We start from the raw sequence: 23,113 nt of genomic DNA, 5'->3' as shown, positions 1-23,113 counted from the left end.
GAGAGGTACCCTGAACCAACATCTCAAAACGGGAGAAAAGAAACTGATGAACGCAGCGGCAGACAAGCGGGCGCACAGAGAGGAGCGCAGCAATTTCAACAAACCAGAAACCACACACAAATGTGACCTTTGCGACAGAGACTGTCACTCCACATTGGTCACTTCAGCCACAAGCGACGCTGCTCTAGCCGAGGTTTGGAGCAAGCAGCCAACAACTAGGATGCATCACCCATGGTTAGCCATGACCGAGGGGAACCTACTACTGGTCACTATAAATTGCACCCAGAGTATAAGGAGTGGATGGGAAAATGGGATAATGTAGAACTCGTGTGAAGAGGTCAGCAGAGATCGAAGGGGCTGTTTCCATGCTGTGTCTCCAAAAAAAATGTTGACTGAACTGCTGAGTTCCTCCAGCACTTTGTTTTTTTTTAACATAGAAATGATTCCTTATTTTGGTTTGTCTTTTTAAAGCCAATGGAATGTTGGCCTTCATAACAAGAGGAGTTGAGTAGGAGCAAAGAGGCCCTTCTGCAGTTGTACAGGGCCCTAGTGAGACCGCACCTGGAGTACTGTGTGCAGTTTTGGTCTCCAAATTTGAGGAAGGATATTCTTGCTATTGAGGGCGTGCAGCGTAGGTTTACTAGGTTAATTCCCGGAATGGCGGGACTGTCATATGTTGAAAGACTGGAGCGACTAGGCTTGTATACACTGGAATTTAGAAGGATGAGAGGAGATCGTATCGAAACGTATAAGATTATTAAGGGGTTGGACATGTTAGAGGCAGGAAACATGTTCCCAATGTTGGGGGAGTCCAGAACAAGGGGCCACAGTTTAAGAATAAGGGGTAGGCCATTTAGAACTGAGATGAGGAAAAACCTTTTCAGTCAGAGAGTTGTAAATCTGTGGAATTCTCTGCCTCAGAAGACAGTGGAGGCCAATTCTCTGAATGCATTCAAGAGAGAGCTAGATAGAGCTCTTAAGGATAGCAGAATCAGGGGGTATGGGGAGAAGGCAGAAACGGGGTACTGATTCGACAATGGACAATAGGTGCAGGAGGAGGCCATTCGGCCCTTTGAGCCAGCACCGCCATTCAATGTGATCATGGCTGATCATTCTCAATCAGTACCCCGTTCCTGCCTTCTCCCCATACTCCCTGACTCCGCTATCCTCAAGAGCTCTATCCAGCTCTCCAGACCATTGAGAATGATCAGCCATGATCACATTGAATAGTGGTGCTGGTTCAAAGGGCCAAATGGCCTCCTCCTGCACCTAATGTCTATTGTTTATAAGGCGTGTGTCAGAGTAAGGACGTGGTGTGCTTGTGAGAATTTTCAGTGGTGCTAGAGAGAAATGTAAAATTGTATATGTAAGAGAGAGAAAAGTATTAGAGGAGCAGCTGAACTACATGCTGCCTAGCAGGCTGTGCAGAGCGCTAGGGCCAATGGCAGTAAGGGGTGGGGGAGATTTTGGCGCTGCGGGGAGCAGAGGAACTACATCCAGTCCTGCGGGGAGCAGAGGAACTACATCCAGTCCTGCGGGGAGCAGAGGAACTACATCCAGTCCTGCGGGGAGCAGAGGAACTACATCTCCCGTGAAGCCGAGCGGCCTGTGCAGAGCCCCGCAGCAAATGGCAGCGCGGCGTTTTCGGCGCTGAACGCGCCGCCGGGGCCTTTGTGCGGCAGCTAGAGAAAGGGCAATAACAACCTGGCGAGCGGCGGCCCCAGAGCCTGAGCTCCGCGCCTGGCCCGGCCTGGCCGAGCCTCTCCTCCCCTCCGTTCCGTTCCTTAGCAACGCACAGCCGGCACCGTCATCCCCGCCCAAATGGAGAGCCAGGCAGCTCAGCAACAGCGGAGCTGAGGCACTGTCTGAGCAGTTCCTTTTAAACTGGAAGCGGCCTGGACATCCTGTCCCCCTTACTGGACTAATCTAGTGTGAATCCCCATCAAGCTGAGCCTCACTGGGTGTGATTAGAATGGAACAAACCTCAGGTAGTATTTACAACCTCATTTGTCTTAATCATCGTTCCCACCTCTCCGTCCCTCCCCCTCACTCACATATACACGCTGTACCATTAAAATCTTTCTTAGTAAACATCTCAGTAGCGTTGGGATTGTTTTTCTTATTGGGGTGAGGATGGAGAAGGGAGGTTACAGTGCTAGATTTAAAAGGCCTATGGCAGCCATATTGCTGCTACTTGCCTCTTTCTTGCTAACTGGGGGACAAAATGAAGTTGCAGTTTTATATCAAAAGCTTAATAATAATATTTTTTTTCTCCGGGTGATCAACATTTTTTCCTCCCTCTTGCCCTACAAGAGATTTAAGATTCCTGTCTTGCTTTCTCGTTTGAATTGCTATTTAAATATGTTGCCAGAATTGTCTGGGGAAAGATCTATTATGCCTGTTAGATTATTCAGATAAGTGCTTCTGCCAGGTGATGCTCTGACGTCCTTCACTTTTGCTGTTCATGTTAATCAGAATGAAATTTAAGAAGGACTGCAAATGGAATGCTAACTGTTAATGTCATTTAGGCCAAAAGAATGGTAGAGTGAAAGATGTTTATGAAATTAAATTATATTTTCTGTTGCAGTTGTATATGTATGAGCTTGAGTAGCTTTATGTAACATTCTATTTTGTGCCTATCTTTTTAAAAGTAAGCAAAACAAGAAACCACTTGCCTTAAAGTACCTAATTGCAAGAACGGTGTCAACAGACCTATTTGCTTGCATGTACCTGCAGAATTTTGCTCTTCAGTAGTTATTCATATCCCTTAAGATATAATTTTAAAATCTGCTTCCAGTACTTCTTCAGGCTAGACTCTACATTATAAACCTTACAAATAATTTTATTTCCCTCTGGTCACTTTGCCAGTTATAGTAAATTTCTGTCTTTGGTCTACCCACCCTCGTGCTGGGTAAAACTATTTCTCACTATGTAATCTTTCAAAGATCTTTATAGTTAAAACAATTTTGATAAGGTCTCCACTTGACCTTTACTGTTTCATGAACAAACTTGTCGTTTTCAGTCAATGTACTGAACCAAAGTCCTTCATCCTTGGTACCATTGTAGTAAATCACATCCAAACTTTTTCCAAGGCCTTGCCATCCTTCCTGAAGCATTCTATCTAGAGTCAAAGGTCATGTTGTAGTTGACACCTGAACAAGTGGTTTAGAAAGTTTAGCACAGTTTGCCTTTTAATCTATGCATCGCTAAGGTCAAGGATGCTGAGTATCTTTTAATAGGCATTTTTTTAAGCCACCTTCATGTTTGTGTATGTATAATGACAGTTCATCTTCCAGACCATAATTTTAAATAATTTTGGACATATTTGTATTGCCCTTTTCTTTACAAAATGTCTCATTATATGTTATATACATTAACTTTTATTCTTATGTATCTGCTATTATTTTCCTCACCATCTAATGTATTTCTGAGTTTTGTATCTCTGCAGACTTTCCAATTATGCATGGTATGTCCAAGTTCAGCTTATTTAAAGGAGCACAGATGTAATATTGTTCATCAACATGAAAATAAAACTCTTCCTTACAACTCTTCAATTTATGTCAGGATTTACTGTTCATGCTGCCATCTCCCCTTTAACTCCTTGGACTTCCATTTCACTAACATGTCTTATCAAATTCTGTAATATCAAAGCAATTTTCAAAACCCATCTATCAAAGATAGACACAAAAAGCTGGAGTAACTCAGCGGGACAGGCAGCATCTCTGGAGAGAAGGAATGGGTGACATTTTGGGTCGAGACCCTGTTTCAGACTGGTTAGGGTTAAGAGAAATGAGAGATATAGATGGTGATGTGGAGAGATAAAGAACAATGAATGAAAGATATGCAAAACAATAACTATGATAAAGGAAATAGGCCATTGTAAGCTTTTTGTAGTGTGAAAATGAGAAGCTAGTGCGAGTTGGGTGGGGGAGGGATAGAGAGAGGGAATGCTGGGGCTACCTGAAGTGAGATAAATCAATATTCATACCACTGGGCTGCAAGCTGCCCAAGCAAAATATGAGATGCTGTTCCTCCAGTTTGTGTTTAGCCTCACTCTGACAATGGAGGAGACCGAGGACATAAAGGTCTGTATAGGGATGGGAAAGAGAATTAAAGTGTCTAGCAACCGGGAGATATCAAAACTGATCACAATTCTATCAAAAAGCAAAAAATTAGTTTTGTCACATATTAATAATTTTATTGTATTGATAAATTTCAATGTGAATTATTTTATCAAATTTCCTTAGTCTACATTGGTGGAACTGCCTCAAGCTTGTTGAGCCATTTTCTCCTTTTAAGAATAGGAGTGTAACATCTATGATCATTCAGTTCCCTTGCACCTCTTTTGCACCCTTGGGAAACTGAAAGACCATGGCTAGACTTTCCTCTACTTCTAACCGTATATTTTTCTGTGCAATGTCCAATTTTGATTGGGTCCCTTTGTGTCCTTGAGCACTGCTATCCTTTTATGTGGTGTTTTATATTAGTTATTATACTCACTAATAGCTTTACAACTTCTTTCATTACTATAGAATTGGTAACAATTTTTGTTTATCATGACAGGAAACCCATATAGCAGGAAACGATTTTAATGAAAAGATCCATTTTCATTCCTTAATTATCTGTGCCCTTTTGGTTATCCAATTATTTTCTTTTAAGTTTTGCTGACTTTACTTGGTTCTGAATAAACACATGAGGAATTTTGTGTTTTTTTGTCATGAATACTTTTGAACAATTCATGTGAAGATGCAAGTTATTCAGATTTCATTCCAGTTTTCCTTGGTGACATTAATCATCACATTAAGAAAAAAATAGTTTTATGGTAGTTTTGCTTTGTCATAAATAAAATTTATCACTTCCTGATTTCCACAAGATATTTATCTAGGGAGAATAAGATCAGTATGCAGTATTCTTGGCAAAACAACTATAGGTATCTTTACCACTTACTATCTCTTTGGCATGCATTGTAGATATGACTAAATGTAATGTGAAGGTAGACACAAAATGCTGGAGTAACTCAGCGAGTCAGGCAGCGTCTCAGGAGAGAAGGAATGGGTAACGTTTCGGGTCGAGACCCTTCTTCAGACTGACTAAATGTAATGTTTAGTACACAAACGATGTTTTACTGATGACATTGGAAATGGATGTATGTCATCCAGGTTGCCCATGAGGGATGGTAGTTGTCATGAGGTGATATTGAGCCTAGTCTTACCTTGCAGTTATGGCTCTTCTGTGAGAGTATTTGGGGAGGGGAAATGGAGCATTGAGGTCTCTTCCCAAATTCTGCACTTTGACAGATTTTAGTATTCAATAAATCCTTTAATATTGTGGAATGAAGTGTCACTGTTGATCAGAGAAAGTAAAATGATATCTTGAAATTTAATTTAAAAAAACTGAGTGTGTCTAATTTAGCTTCCTGGAGAAGCATCATTGTTGTAAAATGATTAAAATTCTTTACAGACTGGCTGCAGGTGATTACTAAATTGATAAAAGCTTTTTCAATATTAGCTTGTCCAAAAAGGTATTATCAAAACCAGTGAAGCTGTAGGCGTGTTTTTTCACCTCCAATTCAGGCTGTCTGGCTGTTTTCTTCAAGGCAAAGCAATGAATTTTAGACATTATTTGTTATTTGAGATTTGCAAAGTGAAAAATATTTAATACATTTTATTTATATAGCGCTTTTCATATACTCAAAGACGCTTTGACTGTGATCCCAATTTAAAAAAAATAACAAACTTTATTTTTCACATTGTAATATGTTTTAAAATTTTGTTGAGTATGTTGTGATATCTGGCTTAAGCATCCAAAGCCAAAGTAGTACAGTTGTGCATTCTCACAATTTCAAATGCTTCCCAGTTATCTTACGAGAGGGCCAATTTTAGTTTTTGTTTCATTCCAAGGAGAAGAATGCAGCTGAGGTTTTGGTCTATCCGCTCCACCTTTGCTACTGAAAAATGTTGTGGTTGAATAGGGCAGGTGATCTGGAAGGATGTGGCTTCATGCTCGGGAAAACATGCATGCCCTTGTTCTTGGTCCCTTTTTGGGAGAGAGGGAGAGAATATGAGCAGCTGAGTCATTCTGTGTAGTTCAGCTGTATAACACAAACCATTGAGCAGCTCTTTGCACCCACCCAACCCCTCCCTACCCCCCCCCAACCCCTCCCTACCCCCCCCCAACCCCTCCCTACCCCCCCCCCAACCCCTCCCTACCCCCCCCCCCCCCAAACCCCTCCCTACCCCCCCCCCAACCCCTCCCTACCCAACCCCTCCCTACCCCCCCCCCCAACCCCTCCCTACCCCCACCACCCCCACCCTATTGGGCAGAGAAAATGCACTGTCAGAAGAAACAAGACCTTTAGCAAGAGTATTTTCTGTTCACAGAAGGCAAACAGTGGTGAAGAAACATTTTCTTATTTGACATAAAAGAGTTGTTTACAAGCATTTTCTTGATGCCTTGCAGTGCTTCGAATGTTTTAATTTCTCTTTTGGATTCTGTTTTACACCACAGAATGCAAGTGTTGCTCACTGAAGCAAACCATCAATTTGCATTATTATTATGTGGTGATGTGTCTCCTTGTAGCTTTCAGCTGTCTAAGGTTTTCCAATTTTGTTTCCTTTCTCCCTCCCCAACCCCCGCTCTCTTCACAATCCAATTTTCTCTCCTCCCTCCTGAAGTCCCTGCCTCTTATTGAAGAACCTAATTTCAATATAACTATAGTGTTGCTGCAGGAGCTGCCATGATCAGCAGAACAAGGCCTGCATTTTTTATTTTACCCCAATCACTTTCGAACCCCTAATCCTGCTATAATGCAACTGCTATCACTTCCACCCAATTAGTATTGGATTTAGAGTAAAAAATAAACTGCAAGAGGAACTCAGCTGGTTGAATAGTGTCTGTAGATGCAAATGGAAGATCAAGATCCTGCATCAGGACAGAGTATAGTGGGAGGATACAGGCAGTAGTCCCTAGGTTACTTGGGGATCTGTTCCCGAGAACTGTCCATAAGCCGATTTCTCTAAGTCAGAAACTTCTGTTTTCCATAGTAAACCACATTATTTCACTCTACATATATTTGCAATAATTCTTTCTTTTCATTGAATAATCACCCGAACACTGCAAATAATTAAACTAAAGGAATATATACTATCTAGCTATTAATGAATACTCCAAAACATTATTATTCTTATTATTATTATTATTCTTATTATTATTATTACCAGTTTGAAAAATACTTTAAAAAAGAATCGGAGAATGAGTTGGATTTCCAAAAGTTATTTATAACCACAGGATCCCTCCTGTGAGACCAAGTGCTTCTATCTCTAAACCTGGATTTCCTAACAGTAATTCCAAGTTGCATAAAAAGGAAATATAATTGCCCCAAAGCTTGACTTACTGGGGAAATATAAATTTAGTAGCTCTTAAGTAAGTTATCATTACATTTTGAATAAGGCATCTTTGCATTGATTAGTCTGTGTACTTTCCAGATATCTGGGGACTGGTGCATTTACCCATTAGATCTCTGGATGAGGGATGTGCCCAAATAAGGTCATTGGGGATTTCTGTACAAATGACAATATGGAATGGTGGTCTGAATGAAACTTAACATATGCAAGTCAAGCTTCACTTTATTTTGAGAGAAGAAACAAAATGAAAAGCACTTTTGTGCTTATCTAAAATATTGTTCATACACTACTTTGCATTATTGCTGATATATAATTATGAAAGGAACTGCATATTTGAAAATGATGGAAGATGTATTGGCAGAGTTTAATGCAGTATGAAAAGGCCATATTCTGGAATTTGATTTGTCAACTATAATGTGTTGAAAATGCCTACAACTACCTTTGTATTTGCAAAATTAGTCATTTCTAACAGTGATTTTTGTTTTAATTTTGAAGGGAGCATTTTAGAATTTCACATTTGAAATTTAATTTTCCTTTACATCAGTTTTCTCATTGATAATGGAATAAGATTGACAGCTGATATATTACATTTTCTGAAACTCCTTATCGGATTATAGCTACACCGTTGTTGCATAAATGGTCCCGTGAAGTTGGTAATTGCTGTCATTGTAAAAATAGCAAAGGTTCTCGGCAGTTTTTCTTGCATCTACGGCATGAAATTGACTGCAAAGGCATGTCTTGTGGAATGGAAAAGGAAGTGCACTGATTCCACAAAACTGCTTAGAAATGTTTTGATAAGGAGTCTGCTTCTGAAGTGCCTTGTCAGGGATTTGCAGAAAATGTTCACCAGTGATTTTTATCTCGAGTCTTATCACCTTCAACCAGTGCATAAAACACGCTGCGTGCATTTTCATTTTATTTTGATTTCCTGTTTTATTATCTGGCAGTTGAAAAAGCGATATGTTCCAGTTTCTCCTTTTGAAAATTATTATTAAATATTTAAAGGAAGAGATATATATATTTATATAATTTCTATATTTTCCTTTCTATCACCCCTCTTCCCTTCAACAAGCTCTTCTCTGCGTTTCCCATGATCAAAAAATGTCAGGACAATGCTAGCTGCTTTACTGTAAATCAGCGATTCAGCTAAAGAAAACTCCCATTTTGAATGGCAGTCACAAATCACTTCCTTCCATTAAACATCAGGTTCCTACGTCACTGATTCTTGGGGTGTTTCCTCTGGGCTAAAATGCTTCTGATAATGAGGATCGTAGGTGCTCTGGGAATGTGGTTTTAAATTATTTTCAGTAATTGATAAATGCCTTGGCCTGTTACTCTTGGGCATAACATTTTTTATTTTTTCTCTGATATTGTGTTAATATTTTGTTTTATGGGAGTGTAAATGTGAACAGAGTTTCACAACTTTTTAACCTCAGCAGTATATTGTTTGGGTGTCCACACACAAACTGAAAATCACATGAATAAAGTCACACTATCAACAGAACTTCTGAGATGATGGAATACTTACTCATCCCGCGACTCACCTGTGCAAGTGCGCATTAAAGTCTTCTACTCCCCATTTAAAACTTGGCCACTCATGATGCATAGTTTCCCCTGAGTTTATAACTTGAGACTAATTGTATATAAAGCATACATTCCTGTAACAGTGTACCATGTTGTTTTGAATAATTTTGCCATGGAAGACTTTCTTGTTCACTCTTTCCTCATACTATGTGTTTTTGATCTCAGTTATTCTGTAGTCTGCTGTGCATCTTGTACCTGATGGTTTGATCTTTGGTGTTTCCCTTTGCTTATGGTTATGCATGTAGGTGAAGAAAGCTGTAACCACGCAGATTCTGCCATATCACAATCACTTGCACATCAGTGACAATGGAGCAGAGCAAGCAGTCAGTTTGCTGCAGATAGACCCAAAATGCTGGAGTAACTCAGCGGGACAGGCAGTATCTCTGGACAGAAAGAATGGGTGACATTTCAGGTCGAGACCCTTCTTCTGACTGATAGTTGGGGGAAATGGAGACACAGAGATATGGAAACCAGGTGTGAAAATAAGACATCAAAGGGGATGTAGGCCAAAAATGTAGAATAGATCATTGTTAGCTAGGAGAAGGTGACAACAAAGCATGCAGAGATAAAATTTAATCAGGACAGTTAGACTGGTCGGAGAACTGGGGAGGGATGGAGAGAGAGGGAAACCAAGGGCTACTTGAAGTTAGAGAAGTCAATATTCATATCGCTGGGGTGTAAGCTGCCCAAGCAGAAAATTAGGTGCTGTTTCCCCAATTTGCGCTGGGCCTCAATCTGACTGGAAGAGGCCCAGGACATCTTTTTCTTTTTTTTTTTTCATTTTAACTGCATTTGTAAGCTTTGCAGAGTGTCAAGTTCCCTGTGAGAAGAAGAATGATTTGGCAATGGACAGTGTAGTTTCCCAAGAGTAATATGAGATGGTATTTCTCTCAGGGAAAACATGTACATATTGGCGCAAAATGTTGAAAGAGTAAAAGGGGTGGAGGTGCAGATATCTAAAAGAAACATTCAGAATTTTTAAGTGTTTGAATATCTGCTCTAATTTCTGTTGGTTATGATATAAGAAAAAATGGCTTAAATTTCAGGAGATTAGATGGAGCGGTCCACCCATTTTCTGTCATGTGGGCAACTTTACAACATAAAGCATTAGAAGGTGAGTGAAGTAGACCATTAAATAGAGAGTACTAGAATAAGACCAACGTAAAAAGATATGTGCAGAGCCAAGAAATGGAATTAAATGGCATAAACATTTGTATAATATCTTTGATGTAGGAAAAAGTCCCAGATTGCTTGTATTTAGGAAGCAGTTTTCTTATGAGTACCCAGCATTTCTGAATGCCCAGCGTTTCTTATGAATAATAATTTGCTGTATTATTACCCTTAATAGAGTTTTAAAGTTTTACATCGTACTTTGCATCTTTTGTTTAAATGATAATTCATAGAATTTTCCTATCACATGTCGGGGTTGAGGTTTAATTATTTTTAGAAAGATCTGGAATATAATGGAAGACTTGGAGCATTCAGGAAATACACGTCAAAATCAGTCAAAATAATTTTGGTTGACTTGTGTAATGCTGTGAATTTGGTGAATAGATGTGGAGTTGTGGGTTATGTTGTGCATATCTTAATATTGCTGGAACGTTGTTGCGAGTTACAGCTTGTTCGGCTCACAGTGGGTGAATTTTAACACTGAAAATTTCTCATTATTCCACAGGCTCAACAGGAGAGAGGGAAAGTTGAGGATGCTGGGGCAACACGATGGATTTCTCCTTCACATTCATGAAAGGTATCATGGGAAACACGATTCAACTGCCACAACAACTTATTGATTCAGCCAATATGAGGCAGGTTCCTGACGTCCTGAATGCCAGCGGTGGCATTGGGGAAGACAGAGGGCAATCGTATGAGGCTTCCCTACAACAAGGCTTTACCTATCCTGCTTCTGGAGCTGATACTATTCCACCAGTTACCAATGGTTACTCGACTGTTAATATGTATGAATCACCAGGAAAATACCCAGCATATTCCCAACTCCCCAATGGCTCTGTCAATGGTTACGGCACTTATAGGAATTTTGGCTCCAGTGACTTTTACTTGGGGGAAAACTACTTGGTCAAACAGCCGGAAATCCAGGAGAAAGTGCCCTCTCCGCCTGTTCCTGAACCTGTGACTCCGAAGAAGACGGGCTCTCCAGAGATCAAGCTGCGAATAACTAAAACTTACCACAATGGGAAGACGCTATTTGAGTCCTCGCTTTGCGGAGATCTTCTCAATGAGCAGCAGGCTCTGGCTGCTGAATCCGCAATGGCTCGCAAACAAAAAAGGGAGAAAAAGAAGAGAAGTAAACATGACTCTGTCAGTACTGAGAGGCAGGAACATAAAGCCATCAAGGTGGAGCATGTGGAAAGCAAGACGCACTGTGGAAGCTCTGTAAATAAGGTACAGCCTCACTTTGGTCAAATATCCCAGAAATTGTAACGTAATTTTCTTGTTCCTCTTGGTGTTTGGTTCCGTAAACATTCAAAGCGGTTTTCCAATCAGGTGAAATATTTGTTCCTTACTGTATTTGTTTTAAAATTCATTTTATTTACTACTAGAGCCTGTCAGAATTCTTTGGCACAATTGAACAAACCATTCTAAGCCATTTCTCCAGAGATCTGCCTGACCCACTGAGTGACTCCAGCATTTTGTGTCTACCTTTGGTATAAACCAGCATCTGCTGTTCCTTGTTATTACATTCTGGGCCTTTTCTTTATTTAGAGTAGTCCTTCCTTCATCTCATTACATTCATGTCCAGTCAGAGTGTATTTTGAAGTGACCTTTCTTCTGAACTAGCACTTTTTTTCCCCCTTCTTTATTGATCTTGTATCTCTCTACTTGTTATTATCACTTCTGATGATTGATGACCTACATTGACCCTTGATCTAGGAACATAGAGATTTATTCACAATATGGAACATAGAATGACAGTGATGGCCATGTTGACAATACCCTCCACCTCGAACCTCACAACTTATAAATAACCCGTAATACAACCCTCTACAAATTATTTATCTCCAGTTCTCTTGGGCACCCTCCCTATTCCCTTTACCTTTCAGCTATCCAGGTTATTCCTCCCCAAACCTCTCAATTCCTGCTTCTACAAGACCTCAAACTGATCTTTTGGACAGGGCTTTGGATATCTGTTCCACTACCCTTGGTGTCAATTATTTTTCTGATGATCTCCACCCTACCTCTTCCCTTTGCTCTATCTGTTGGACTTGAGTTTAGCTCGATTGTAGATAAATACAGCATTATCCGATTTGAATGGGTAGCACGCAAAACAAAACTTTTCACTGTACCTCAGTGCATGTGACAATAAACCTTGTTAAACACCAAGGGGCATTTTGTGTATTATAGGCATTAAAAAAAATGCAGGCTTTTGTTTCCATTCAACAGTCTATGTCTTAATTGGATACCAAGCAGGCCACACTTCATTAACTCCATCTCGGAAAAAAATGTTTCCCTGTTTGGTGTGAATAAGAGAAGTGGATTGAACCTTTGTACACAATTCTGCGGTACTACACCTTGATTATACCTCAAATGGGATTCTTATGTACCAACGTGCTTGTGTATTATTCAATGTTTTGAACATGTTGTCAGATTTTATTTTTTACAAGCCAGTATCTGTTTTAACTATTAGATTGCGTCCATGCCCTTTCCATTGCATTTATAAGAAGTTGCTTAAAGTGACAGTCCTCCTTTGGATTAAGCATATTGGTTTAGTTTATTGTCACGTGTACTGAGGTACAGTGGAAAGCTTTTTTGTTGTGTTCTATCCAGTCAGTGACAAACAATACTTGATTACAATGAAATCATCCACAGTGTACAGATACAGGTTAAGAGGAATAATGTTTAGTGAAAGGTAAAGTCCGATTAAAGATAGTCTGAGGGTCTCCAATGTGGTAGATAGTAGATTGGGACTGCTCTCTAGTTGGTGATTCATTTTGTTCATCACAAGGATGCTGTCAAAAAAGCTGTTGGTTGAAAGAAATATGGGAGGCAGTAATAGCACACTTTTCTCCATTGTATGTAGTTCAGAAGTATTTAACTTCCTCTCACTGCAGTTATGGCGAAAATACAGATTGACATATTACCACGAGATCTGATCATTGAGCAATATAAATTTCTCCAAGAGAAAGTCCTGATGCAGGGTGTTGACCTGAATGTCAACTATCCTGTTGCCTCCACAGATGCTGCTCGATCTGCTGAGTTCCTCCAGCAGTTTGGGTTTTTTTTTGTTGCTCCAGATTACATCATCATCCAAGAGGAAGGCTGTATTTCACGTCGTTTCTGAGTCAGCTTCAAAGCAGATATAGATGCTAGGTTTAAGGTGGTGAAGTGTAGCAATGTATTGTACTTCTGTTATGAAGTATCAATGCAAAATGTCATCAAGGTTAATTGTTGAGAATGAACATTTCAAAAATAATGAATGACATTAGAAAAAAAATAAAGTGAGTACTGCATTGTTGAGACATGGTGTGGAATGAAATAATTCTCGATTGTTTCAAACTGTGACAAAATTTTGGAATATCCTTTTTATTGACCGATATAATTGTTTGTTTTGCACATTGAGTTTTGTTTTCTTGTGAAGTAATGTCCTTTTGCGTCACAAGAAAGGTTGAGACATTCTTGCGATGTGCGTGAAAATGTTTGAACTGCAAATGTATTGCTGTTGTGCCGCAAGTGATGACTAAAGATTCATTCCAAGACATTCTTCAAAGTAATAATGCAGAGTGATTGCTTGCACGTACTCAAGGTTTTTTTTCTGCACTATAGCTTTGCTTCTGGGTTGTGGAGAAGCTGAATGCACCACTATAAATCTGGGAAGGACAGATGTGGATTTAAGACCTATCCTAATCGATTGAGGATGCTTTGCTATAGCTTAAAGCTACTTGTTCTGAATTCCACTGCAGGCTCCTTTATTTTGTTCTGTATTTTGTGATTTTTGGAAGTCCAAACTTCTCGCACTATAAGTGGAACTGAAGCCTTTTGCTTAACTCTGTTTTGGTTCCTGGGAGGATGAGATGAACGACTATTTGTAAATCTCTTCATTTTTTTCTGCAATGAGTGACAGTAAGATTTTGGTATTCAACATCTTTTTATTTTGTGGAAGTTGCTTTGGTAAAACGTTATTCGGGTAGGAGCCATTTTCAATACTTTGTGTTTGCACCTTTACGATAAGTAGCAGTCTTTGTGAGCAGTTATGTTTTGTGAAGCAATTGTGGTTTATGAAGCAAACCGTTGAATTATTTTTATCATTGGTCACTACATTTTTAGTAGTATGGTCAGAACTGAAAAATGAACTATTATAATTGCGGAGAATGGGGACATAACCAATAAACAAAATTAGTTCAGTTTAGAGATACAGCGTGGAATGACCAACAATTCCCCCACTATCCTACACATTAGGGACAATTTATAGAACTCGATTGCCCTACAAACCCGCATGTCTTTGGGGTGTTGGAGGAAACTGTAGCACCCAGCGAAAACCCACTGGTCACAGGGAGAACGTACAAACTCCGTACAGACAGTACCCATAGTTGGGTTCAAACCCAGGACGCCGGCACTGTAAGGCACCAATCTACCATTGCGCCACTGTGCCATCATGCCAATCTAATTTTGATAAGCCAAATAGCGAATAATTATGAAATTTTTAATCCTGCCAACCTTTTTCATACTTTCCCCTCCCTTGGAAAATTTCTTCCTTGCTGCTGAATTTCAGGATCCTAAGGCCAATTGTGGTCCTTTAGCCGAGATTAATTTGAGAGACACCATAAATCATCTATGTTTGGGCTGGAGACAAGAAGCTGCAGGTGCTGCAAGCTTGAGCAAAAAAACAAAGTGCTGGAGCAATTCAGCAGGTCAGACAGCATCTGTGGAGGGAAAGGGTCTGCTGCTTAAGCCGCTGAGTTACCACAGCACATTGTTTTATGATCTACATTAGGCCTGTTTGATTGTGTGCTGTACCACAGGCAGCATCAAGAAAGCATGCCTGGAAGTATATCAAGTTTGAAGTAACTTCTTACTGAGGGCTATTCTTACCTTTCCTAAAATTATTTTGTATTTTGTTGCATTGATTCTGGAAAAGGAATACATTTCAGCTTTGCATTCTTTCTAATGCTATCGAACAGTATTTGTTGAATGACATTAACATTGACATGAACAGGGAAGGGACCTTTTGAAAAACTAAGTATGGGGTGAATCGAATGAGAATTAAACATAATTAAAAGGTGTAAGATTTAAACAAGGTGTTTTAATAGTGAATGGGCATGGCAACCCTAAAGGATTAAACGGGATGGAATGTTTGTAAAAGATTTCTAATGACATGCCTCGCTGGTCTTCACGAGGGAGAAGGACATGGAGGCCGGGGGGTTAAGGGAGGGATATGCTGATATTCTGGAGCACATCTGTATCAAGAAAGAGGCAGTGCTGGAAAATTTGGAGCACATTAGGGTGGGTAGATCACCAGGTTCTGACAGGATCTATCCCAGGATGCTGATGGAAGTAAGGGAGGAGGCTGAGACTATATTCATCTTTGTTAGCAATAGTTGGGGTGTCAGGAAACTAGAGGATAGCAAGTGTTGACCTATTGTTTAAAAGGGGATAAGCTTGGAAACTACAGGCTGGTAAGCTTTACATCAAAAGTAGGGAAGTTATTAAAAGATTCTGAGGGACAGGGTGATGTTAACTTGGAAACTGATTAGAAGAAGTCAACATGGTTTTGTGTAGGGAAAATTATGTTTCACAAATCTGATTGACCAGGAAGATTGATAAGGGCAGAGTGATAAATGTGGTTTGCATCCTACATGGTAGGATGGTCCAGAAGGCTGATTCGAGGAGTCTGAGGCATGTTGGCAAACTGGATCCATAATTGGTTGGGTGATAGGAGGCCAAGGGTAGTGGTGCTTGGTTGTTTTTTTGACTGGAAGTCTGCGATAGGGGGTTCATGCTGAGATCTTTGTTGTTTGCAATAAATATAAATTATGTGGATGAGAATGTAAATGGTGTAATTTAGTAAGTTTGCAGAAAGCACACAAATTGATGGAGTGGTACATTGCAACAATGGTTGTCTAAGGGTACCTTTGGAACATAAAACAATTGTAAAGGTGGTAGAATGATGGAAGATGGAAGATCGAATTTAATTTAGACAAGTGTGAGGTAATGCACTTTGGGAAGTCAAATTCTGACAAGACGTATAGAGTTAATAGCACAGAGCTTGGAAGCATTGATGTACAACAACCTTGGGGTGCAAGTCCATGGTTCTCTGAAAGTGGTGACTCTGGTGAATAGGGTAGTTACAAGGGTAATTGGTGTGCTTGCCTCATAGGCTGAGTACAAGGGTTGGGCCATCATGTTGTAGCTGTACAAAACATTGATTAGATTGTACTTAGTGTATTATTTTTGTTCTGGTCACGACACTACAGGTGGAATGTGGTAGTAACAGACAGAGTGTAGCAAAACGTCACCAATATGTTGCATGGAAAGGATGCTGTCGTTACAAAAAGAGATTGGATTGGCTGGTTTTATTCTCTAGTACATAGTACATAGGAGGCTGAGGGTTGACTTGTATTTATAAAATTGTAAGTGGCATAAAGAGGATAGATAAAATCTTTTTCACAGGGCATAGAACTAGAGGGCACAAGCATAAGATGAGTTGGGGGAGAAATTTAAGAGAGATCTAAAGTGTACGTTTTTCCACAGGGTGGTGATTATCTGTAACAAACTAACAGGAGGTGGTAGAGACAGATGCAATTACACCAGAGGCCTTTGGACAGGTACTTGAATAGGAAAGCCAGAGGGTGATACAGGCGTAGTGCAGGCAAATGGGATTGGTGCAGGTAGGCATCATGGTCAGCATGGACGAGGTGGGCATGTTTATTAAAATGTGTTAAAATGAATGTTTTCTTGTCCGAGCTGTTTCTTGCACACGAGTTGTTTGGACCTATAGAATTGTAAAATATTGATACTGACTGAGTGGTAGTAGAGTAGGTAGTAGAGTATATTTCAACAGTGGTGGAGTTGGCAGTGGGTCAATGTTACTTCGCCTTGAACATGGGATAGCTCACTTTGAAAACAACTCAAACAGGTTCAATAATTATAGATCATAAGGTATGGTGTCAGGAGAAAGGTACAAAAATCATGTTATGCAAATTTTTGTAATGTGGTGACATCACCTGATGTTTAAAGTATTTTTTGGCCTTAAAAGAAATGAGATTTTGCTAACTGATGTAGTCTTGCTGCTTTGCCCTCCTGTTTTTTTATGTTATTGAATTAATGCTTTGCAGCTACTTGCCAACCTTCTGTCATCCTGTTTTGAGTAATCCAAGTACCGGAAAAGAGGTAACTTTGCAGTACAAAATACCATCAGAGTACACTGGCTGAAAACGTCTTATTCACAAAAGTGTCAAGGAATAGACAATAGACAATAGGTGCAGGAGTAGGCCATTCAGCCCTTTGAGCCAGCACCGCCATTCAATGCGATCATGGCTGATCACTCTCAATCAGTACCCCGTTCCTGCCTTCTCCCCATACCCCCTCACTCCGCTATCCTTAAGAGCTCTATCTAGCTCTCTCTTGAAAGCATCCAACGAACTGGCCTCCACTGCCTTCTGAGGCAGAGAATTCCACACCTTCACCACTCTCTGACTGAAAAAGTTCTTCCTCATCTCCGTTCTAAATGGCCTACCCCTTATTCTTAAACTGTGGCCCCTTGTTCTGGACTCCCCGAACATTGGGAACAATCTTGTGCAACTCTAATTATACCGCCTACTGCCAAAGCAGGCCAACAGAAAATGCCATCTCACTTGCTCTCCACTGTCCACTGCACCACTTAGACAATAAAAACACATACATGAGGATGCTGTGCCAACCTAATAGATTAGTCCTTTGCTGTTTGACCGGTAACTAATTCTTAATGCACACCAGTCCATTATTCCCAATTCCATGTAGTCTAATCATGTTGACCAACCTCCTGCGTAGCACCATATGAAAAGCCTTTAGAAAACCTAAATCACATCACTGCTTTCCCCTTATCTATTCTACACGTTATTTACTCAAAGAACTCCAGCAAATTAGCCAAACTTGATTTTTATTTCCTAGACATGTGTTGACACTGCTCAGTATTATTATTTCAAGTAGTATGATATTACCTTTTTCATTTTGCCAATTACTGATATTCGGCTAAGAGGTTAGTGGCTTCCGGTTTTTGCTTTTTCCTTTCTTAAACAGTAAAACTACATGTACTAGCCCCCAATCCACCATAACAATTCCAGATTCTATAGAATTTTGGAAGGGAAAAAAACTGGAGATGCTGGTATAAATTGAAAGTAGACAACAAATGCTGGAGTAACTCAGCGGACCAGGCAGCATCTCTGGAGAGAAGGAATGGGTGACGTTTCGGGTCAAGACCCTTCTGAAATGTCACCTATTCCTTCTCTCCAGAGATGCTGCCTGGCCCGCTGAGTTACTCTTTCATTTGTTGTCTACCATAGAATTTTGGAAGATGATAATCAGAGTTCCTCAACCAAGAAATCATTGTAATAAATCTTTTCTGCGCCCTCCACAAGATTCGCATGTTTTCAAAACTGGGATTCAGAACTAGATGCACAGCATGAGTTACAGCTGAGCCAGTATTTTACAATGGCTCCTTATCTATGTATCAAGCCCAGGATCTTGACTACTTTTTTAATTGTTCCTGCCCACCCGCTTTCAAGTTCATGCACATAATTCCAAACTTTTGTTCCTGTACCTTTTTAGGAATATGTCTTCCACTTTATATTGCCTCACCTCATTCTTCTTACTGGAACTTTTTAACACTCTGCATTTTACTTTAAGTTTCGTCTGCCATGGATCTGCTCATTCTACCAACCTTCCTAATATCTATTGCTATTCTCCCCACAGTTCTCTGTGCTTACAGATTTTGTGACATCAGCTAATTTGGAATTTGTGCCGTATCCAAGTCATTAATGACTATTAACAAAGGCGATGGTCCTCACACTGACCCCTGGGGAATTACACAATTTCCTTGACTCCAGTCAGGGAGAACTGTTCACTCTACTGTTTGTCATTTAGCCAATTTTCTATCCATGTTGTTACAGCTTTTATGCCAAGGGTCGGTCGTGATGACATCTAATATGTGGCACTTTATCAAACATCCTTTTAAAGTCCAGAAGCATGAACTGCATTTTAATAACAGTTTTGTCAATGAGCTACTGGTTGAATTGCTGGTGTGTACAGATCTATATATCAGTTGACGATTCGGTTTAAGTTTTTGTTCTCTATGAAAACTTGCCAATAAAAGAACTTAAAAAAAAAAAAAAAAAGAGTCAGCATCTTAAGGAAAGCGGAGCAAACATCTGAAAGCAAAGAATTTGAAAACAGAATCTTTAATGCTTAGTGTAAGAAGTAAACTCTGGGGAAATAGAATACAGGTCCACCACCTATTTTCCAGCAACCGGTGGTCCAGCACCTCTTATAATCTGGACAAAATTACTAGAGCGCACTTGAAATTCTCTCCAAAAATGTGGCACCTAGGTGAGAAAATGTGAGACAGCCTATCCCGACCTCATTGGGACTTCCAGTGCCGATTGGTGCATAGAATTTGCCCCTACAGACAGAATTCTGGCCAGGCCTGAGTCGGCAGGTCCATTCCAATAACCGACTGTGCGGGCCGATATCTAGGCTGCCTTGGTGGACCGTTCTGGTACTGTTAGACTCCTCTCTGAGGCTGTGACCTCTGTTAGTCTGGTAAAATGGATAATCCAGAAAGGCTCTGGAACCAAGGATACCTGAAAATCAGTGGTGGCCGTCGGCTGTAGTGCCATCTTGGCAGCCAAATCTTTCATTGGTTACACACAAATATTGGGGAAACAGAGTTCCATCTAATGTGTTCAGTAATACATACATTAGACCTAAATTTCAAAATAATGTCCTGTACTACACAAGTGCACCATTTCTCATAATAGCCATTCTGTATGATCTGATGGACTGGGCTACATCCACAACTCTCTGCAACAGTGGGAAGAGGCAAGGTATTGAGGAAATAAATGATAGAACCAGAGTAAAAGTGGGCTGGATTTCAAATCTGCTTTTGAAAAACAAAATTAATGCTTATTGCAAAAGTGAAATACCAAAATATTTTTGACAAAGGTTAAAGTCACTTTAACAAGTTACAGCTAACCCCAAGTGTACACTAAGGTAATCCATGTGAGACTCACACAAGAATTAAGAGGCGGAGAAGGGACATTTTCAATTTGCTGTTATTTGAAGTCTGCAAAGTGCATAATTTGAAAAAATTGATTGCCTGTTGCTTTCATGCCAATCCTGAAATATAATGTTATGTCAGATATCTCCATTACTATAATTGCTAGTGCTATTCTTTTTTTCTAATGGGCAAAGATGAGGAAGGGGTGAATCGAATGATGTTTCTAGTTTTATGGCTAATGTGAAATAATAGGTTGATTTATCAGTTCTTATCAACTTCTATAATACCTTTGTTAATTATCCTATTATTCAAAATTCAAAGTTGCATTAAAGTATGAGCAAGTGAACAGAAAATGAGGTTCTAGTATAGTCCCATTCATAGAGGTATTTGGTTATTCAATGAACTGGGAAGAAGTAAATTGGTTATAAGGAAATTATAGTAAATGATAAGCAGAAGTATATGAAGGCCTGTGAAACAATCTTAAAAATAAGATAAGGAATGTGAGAAAGTTGACCTGTCAAATCATTTTCAGCTGGGTTTAAAATAAATTAAATGCAACTTTCTTTTTGTGATCCATAAAATTATTTTGGATTTTAGAAACTAAAAACTATAATAACGTTTAAAAAATTTTAAGGGTACTTGGACAGAATGTTCAACCATTTTTTGTTTGGGAAAAAAAACTTTCTAAGGAACTCCATGAATAATTGCCTTCGCTAATTTGAAGAAGGCTTATATGAATGTGATGTGAAAAGGAGCATGCAGTTAGATCGCAGGATAGGTATTTAAACATGAGGATTTGAGTGTAATAAATTACACAGAAAAAAGACAGAAATATCAGTAGTTCTGATGAATGGTTAACTTAGTTTCTTTCTCTCTACCTGACTGCTGAGTATTCTCAGCAATTTCAGTTTTTATTTCGGATTTTCAGTTCCAGCAGTTCTTGATGTGAAGTATTAACTCAGTTTCTCTAGCCACAGATTTTGCCTGGGCCACCGAATATTTCCAGTGTTTTCTACAGTATTCTGTGTGGAAGTGTCTCTTTATATCAAAAGTAAAACACTTTAAATATAGTAGATATTTGTTCTGAATTTTATCAAATCTAAGCTTTGATCGGAATGCCTCGGTGCGAGCATTTGGAAATTGTTTCCAACTTAAATGATTGTCCAGCGATGACCAACATTTTAGAGCAACATTTTCAAATGATTGAATAATTAGTAGGACATATAATCTATAATCAGTAAATTCTATACATTCTGTTGAAGAAACTAATTTGCACACTCTTAAGATCCCAGAAAGAGCCATGTGATAAAGTAATTTATTTTGGAGAATTCTTCTGGAATAAATATTCACTTGAAAAACTGAGAAACCAACCCTATGCTGCTTCAAAGTAGTATTTTCCTTTGGTTTTTATAGAGACCAAACTTTAAAGTATTTTTTGGAAAACTTATTCCTGTTTAAATTGAAAGATGTACTTCAGGTATTTAATTGACCCGAACCAATAACTCAGCATCTATGGAGCAAAAAACAGCCGAAGCAACTTGCCTACATTTTCTATTTTAATTAATTGCAATGTTTGCCATTATTCCATAATGTAACTAAAATCAAAAGTACGTGCACAGTTGAGGTAAAATTAAGATCAAGAGCTGAGTCATTCTTCTTGGTATTCTACCAACATTTATCTTTCAACTGACATCAAGCTCTCTGTTGTCTGACGGAGATTACTGTGCAGAAATAGGTTGCTGTCTTTCTTGCATGAACGCAACCACTAAATTGGCTGCAAAGCCCTCTGGGAGAAGTTTTACATTCTAGTACCTCTAGTTAACCTCTAGTTTCCCTCTCGTCTGACTCGCAGTCTGAAGAAGGGTCTCGACCCAAAACATCACCTATTCCTTTTCTCCAGAGATGTTTCCTGTCCCACTGAGTTACTCCAGCATTTTGTGTCTATCTTCTGTGATTCTGTAAGATGCTTTAGCATCTTCTCTTGCTAAACTTCGGTTACAAAAACCGAAGAACTGGTTAATATAACTTGGAACGATGCAAATTCTTTACTGAACAAACGATGAATATGTACAATATTATGATGGGCACATGAGGGCATGTAAATTGTTACATAGCTGTTAAGAATCATGCCTGTGCTACTTTTTAATTGGTTCAGAAAAACAACGCTGGAAGAACTCAGCAGGTCAGGCAGCATCTGTGCAGGGAATGGGCAGGACCTTGGTTCTCTCACCCAAATTTCGGGCAGTTGCAGTATGAAATGCAATCATCACATCATACACTGGACCACCCTTTTGCTCATTTGATTGCTTGCTCTGGGATATTTTCCATTGTTTCTCAATAACACATAGAAAATATCTCCATTTGCTGTCTTTAGTTAAATGTTTATATCAATTTGATGCCAAATCTTTGCAAATTTCTCTTAAATTAATATTAGAGTTGGTCCTTGTGCCAGCATTTTTACTTACTTTAAGTAAAGTGAACTAAGGTGTCACATTTCTCAGCAAAAAGCTGAGTCATTTAAATTAAAGGTCCATGTTCTTTTGCATTTTGGAAGCTGATGACATAACCCAGCTTTTTGTGGTGCCTTGCAGCAGTGGCTTAAGGGCCTTAGGCGATTTTTTAGGCAATTGCCGGCGACTGTCAAAGTCGTAGCAGATCGCCAAAATTTTCTTTTACCCTACGACAATGCCGAGTCAGGTCGAGATTACACCGTCTTCGGAAACATCGCGAAATTCCCATGCTGTCAATGCTTCTCCGTCGTCCTAATTTTCGCTGAAATCACTGACAAGTCGGTAAGTACTTGTGTTTAACCAATTTATTTACCATCAGGACATTTGACAGGTAGATTGGAGGCGACAGTTTGACGGTCAGGTAAGCGTGGGAGTTTATGGCCATCAGCGATTACATTTAAAGTAGGCTC

General features: G+C 39.5%; 1 protein-coding gene across 5 annotated transcripts in view; it reads left to right on the top strand.

Annotated features, from left to right (window-relative positions):
• Positions 1–1,603: 1,603 nt before the first annotated feature.
• Positions 1,604–23,113, top strand: part of nsd3 (nuclear receptor binding SET domain protein 3) — an 89,152-nt gene continuing 67,642 nt past the window's right edge. For 2 of the 5 annotated variants that reach the window (XM_078429082.1, XM_078429081.1), the window contains exons 1-2: positions 1,604–1,988; positions 10,663–11,387. In XM_078429082.1, the coding sequence (XP_078285208.1) occupies positions 10,707–11,387 (681 nt within the window). In that variant the 5' untranslated portion in view covers positions 1,604–1,988; positions 10,663–10,706. Of the gene's footprint in view, positions 1,989–10,033; positions 10,102–10,662; positions 11,388–23,113 lie in introns of all 5 variants that reach the window. The other 3 variants (XM_078429080.1, XM_078429078.1, XM_078429079.1) reach the window with 2 other exon arrangements.

The sequence above is a fragment of the Rhinoraja longicauda genome, chromosome 36 (assembly GCF_053455715.1).
Source record: "Rhinoraja longicauda isolate Sanriku21f chromosome 36, sRhiLon1.1, whole genome shotgun sequence".
Lineage (NCBI taxonomy): Eukaryota > Metazoa > Chordata > Chondrichthyes > Rajiformes > Arhynchobatidae > Rhinoraja > Rhinoraja longicauda.
This window is presented reverse-complemented; position numbering and strand designations above follow the sequence as displayed.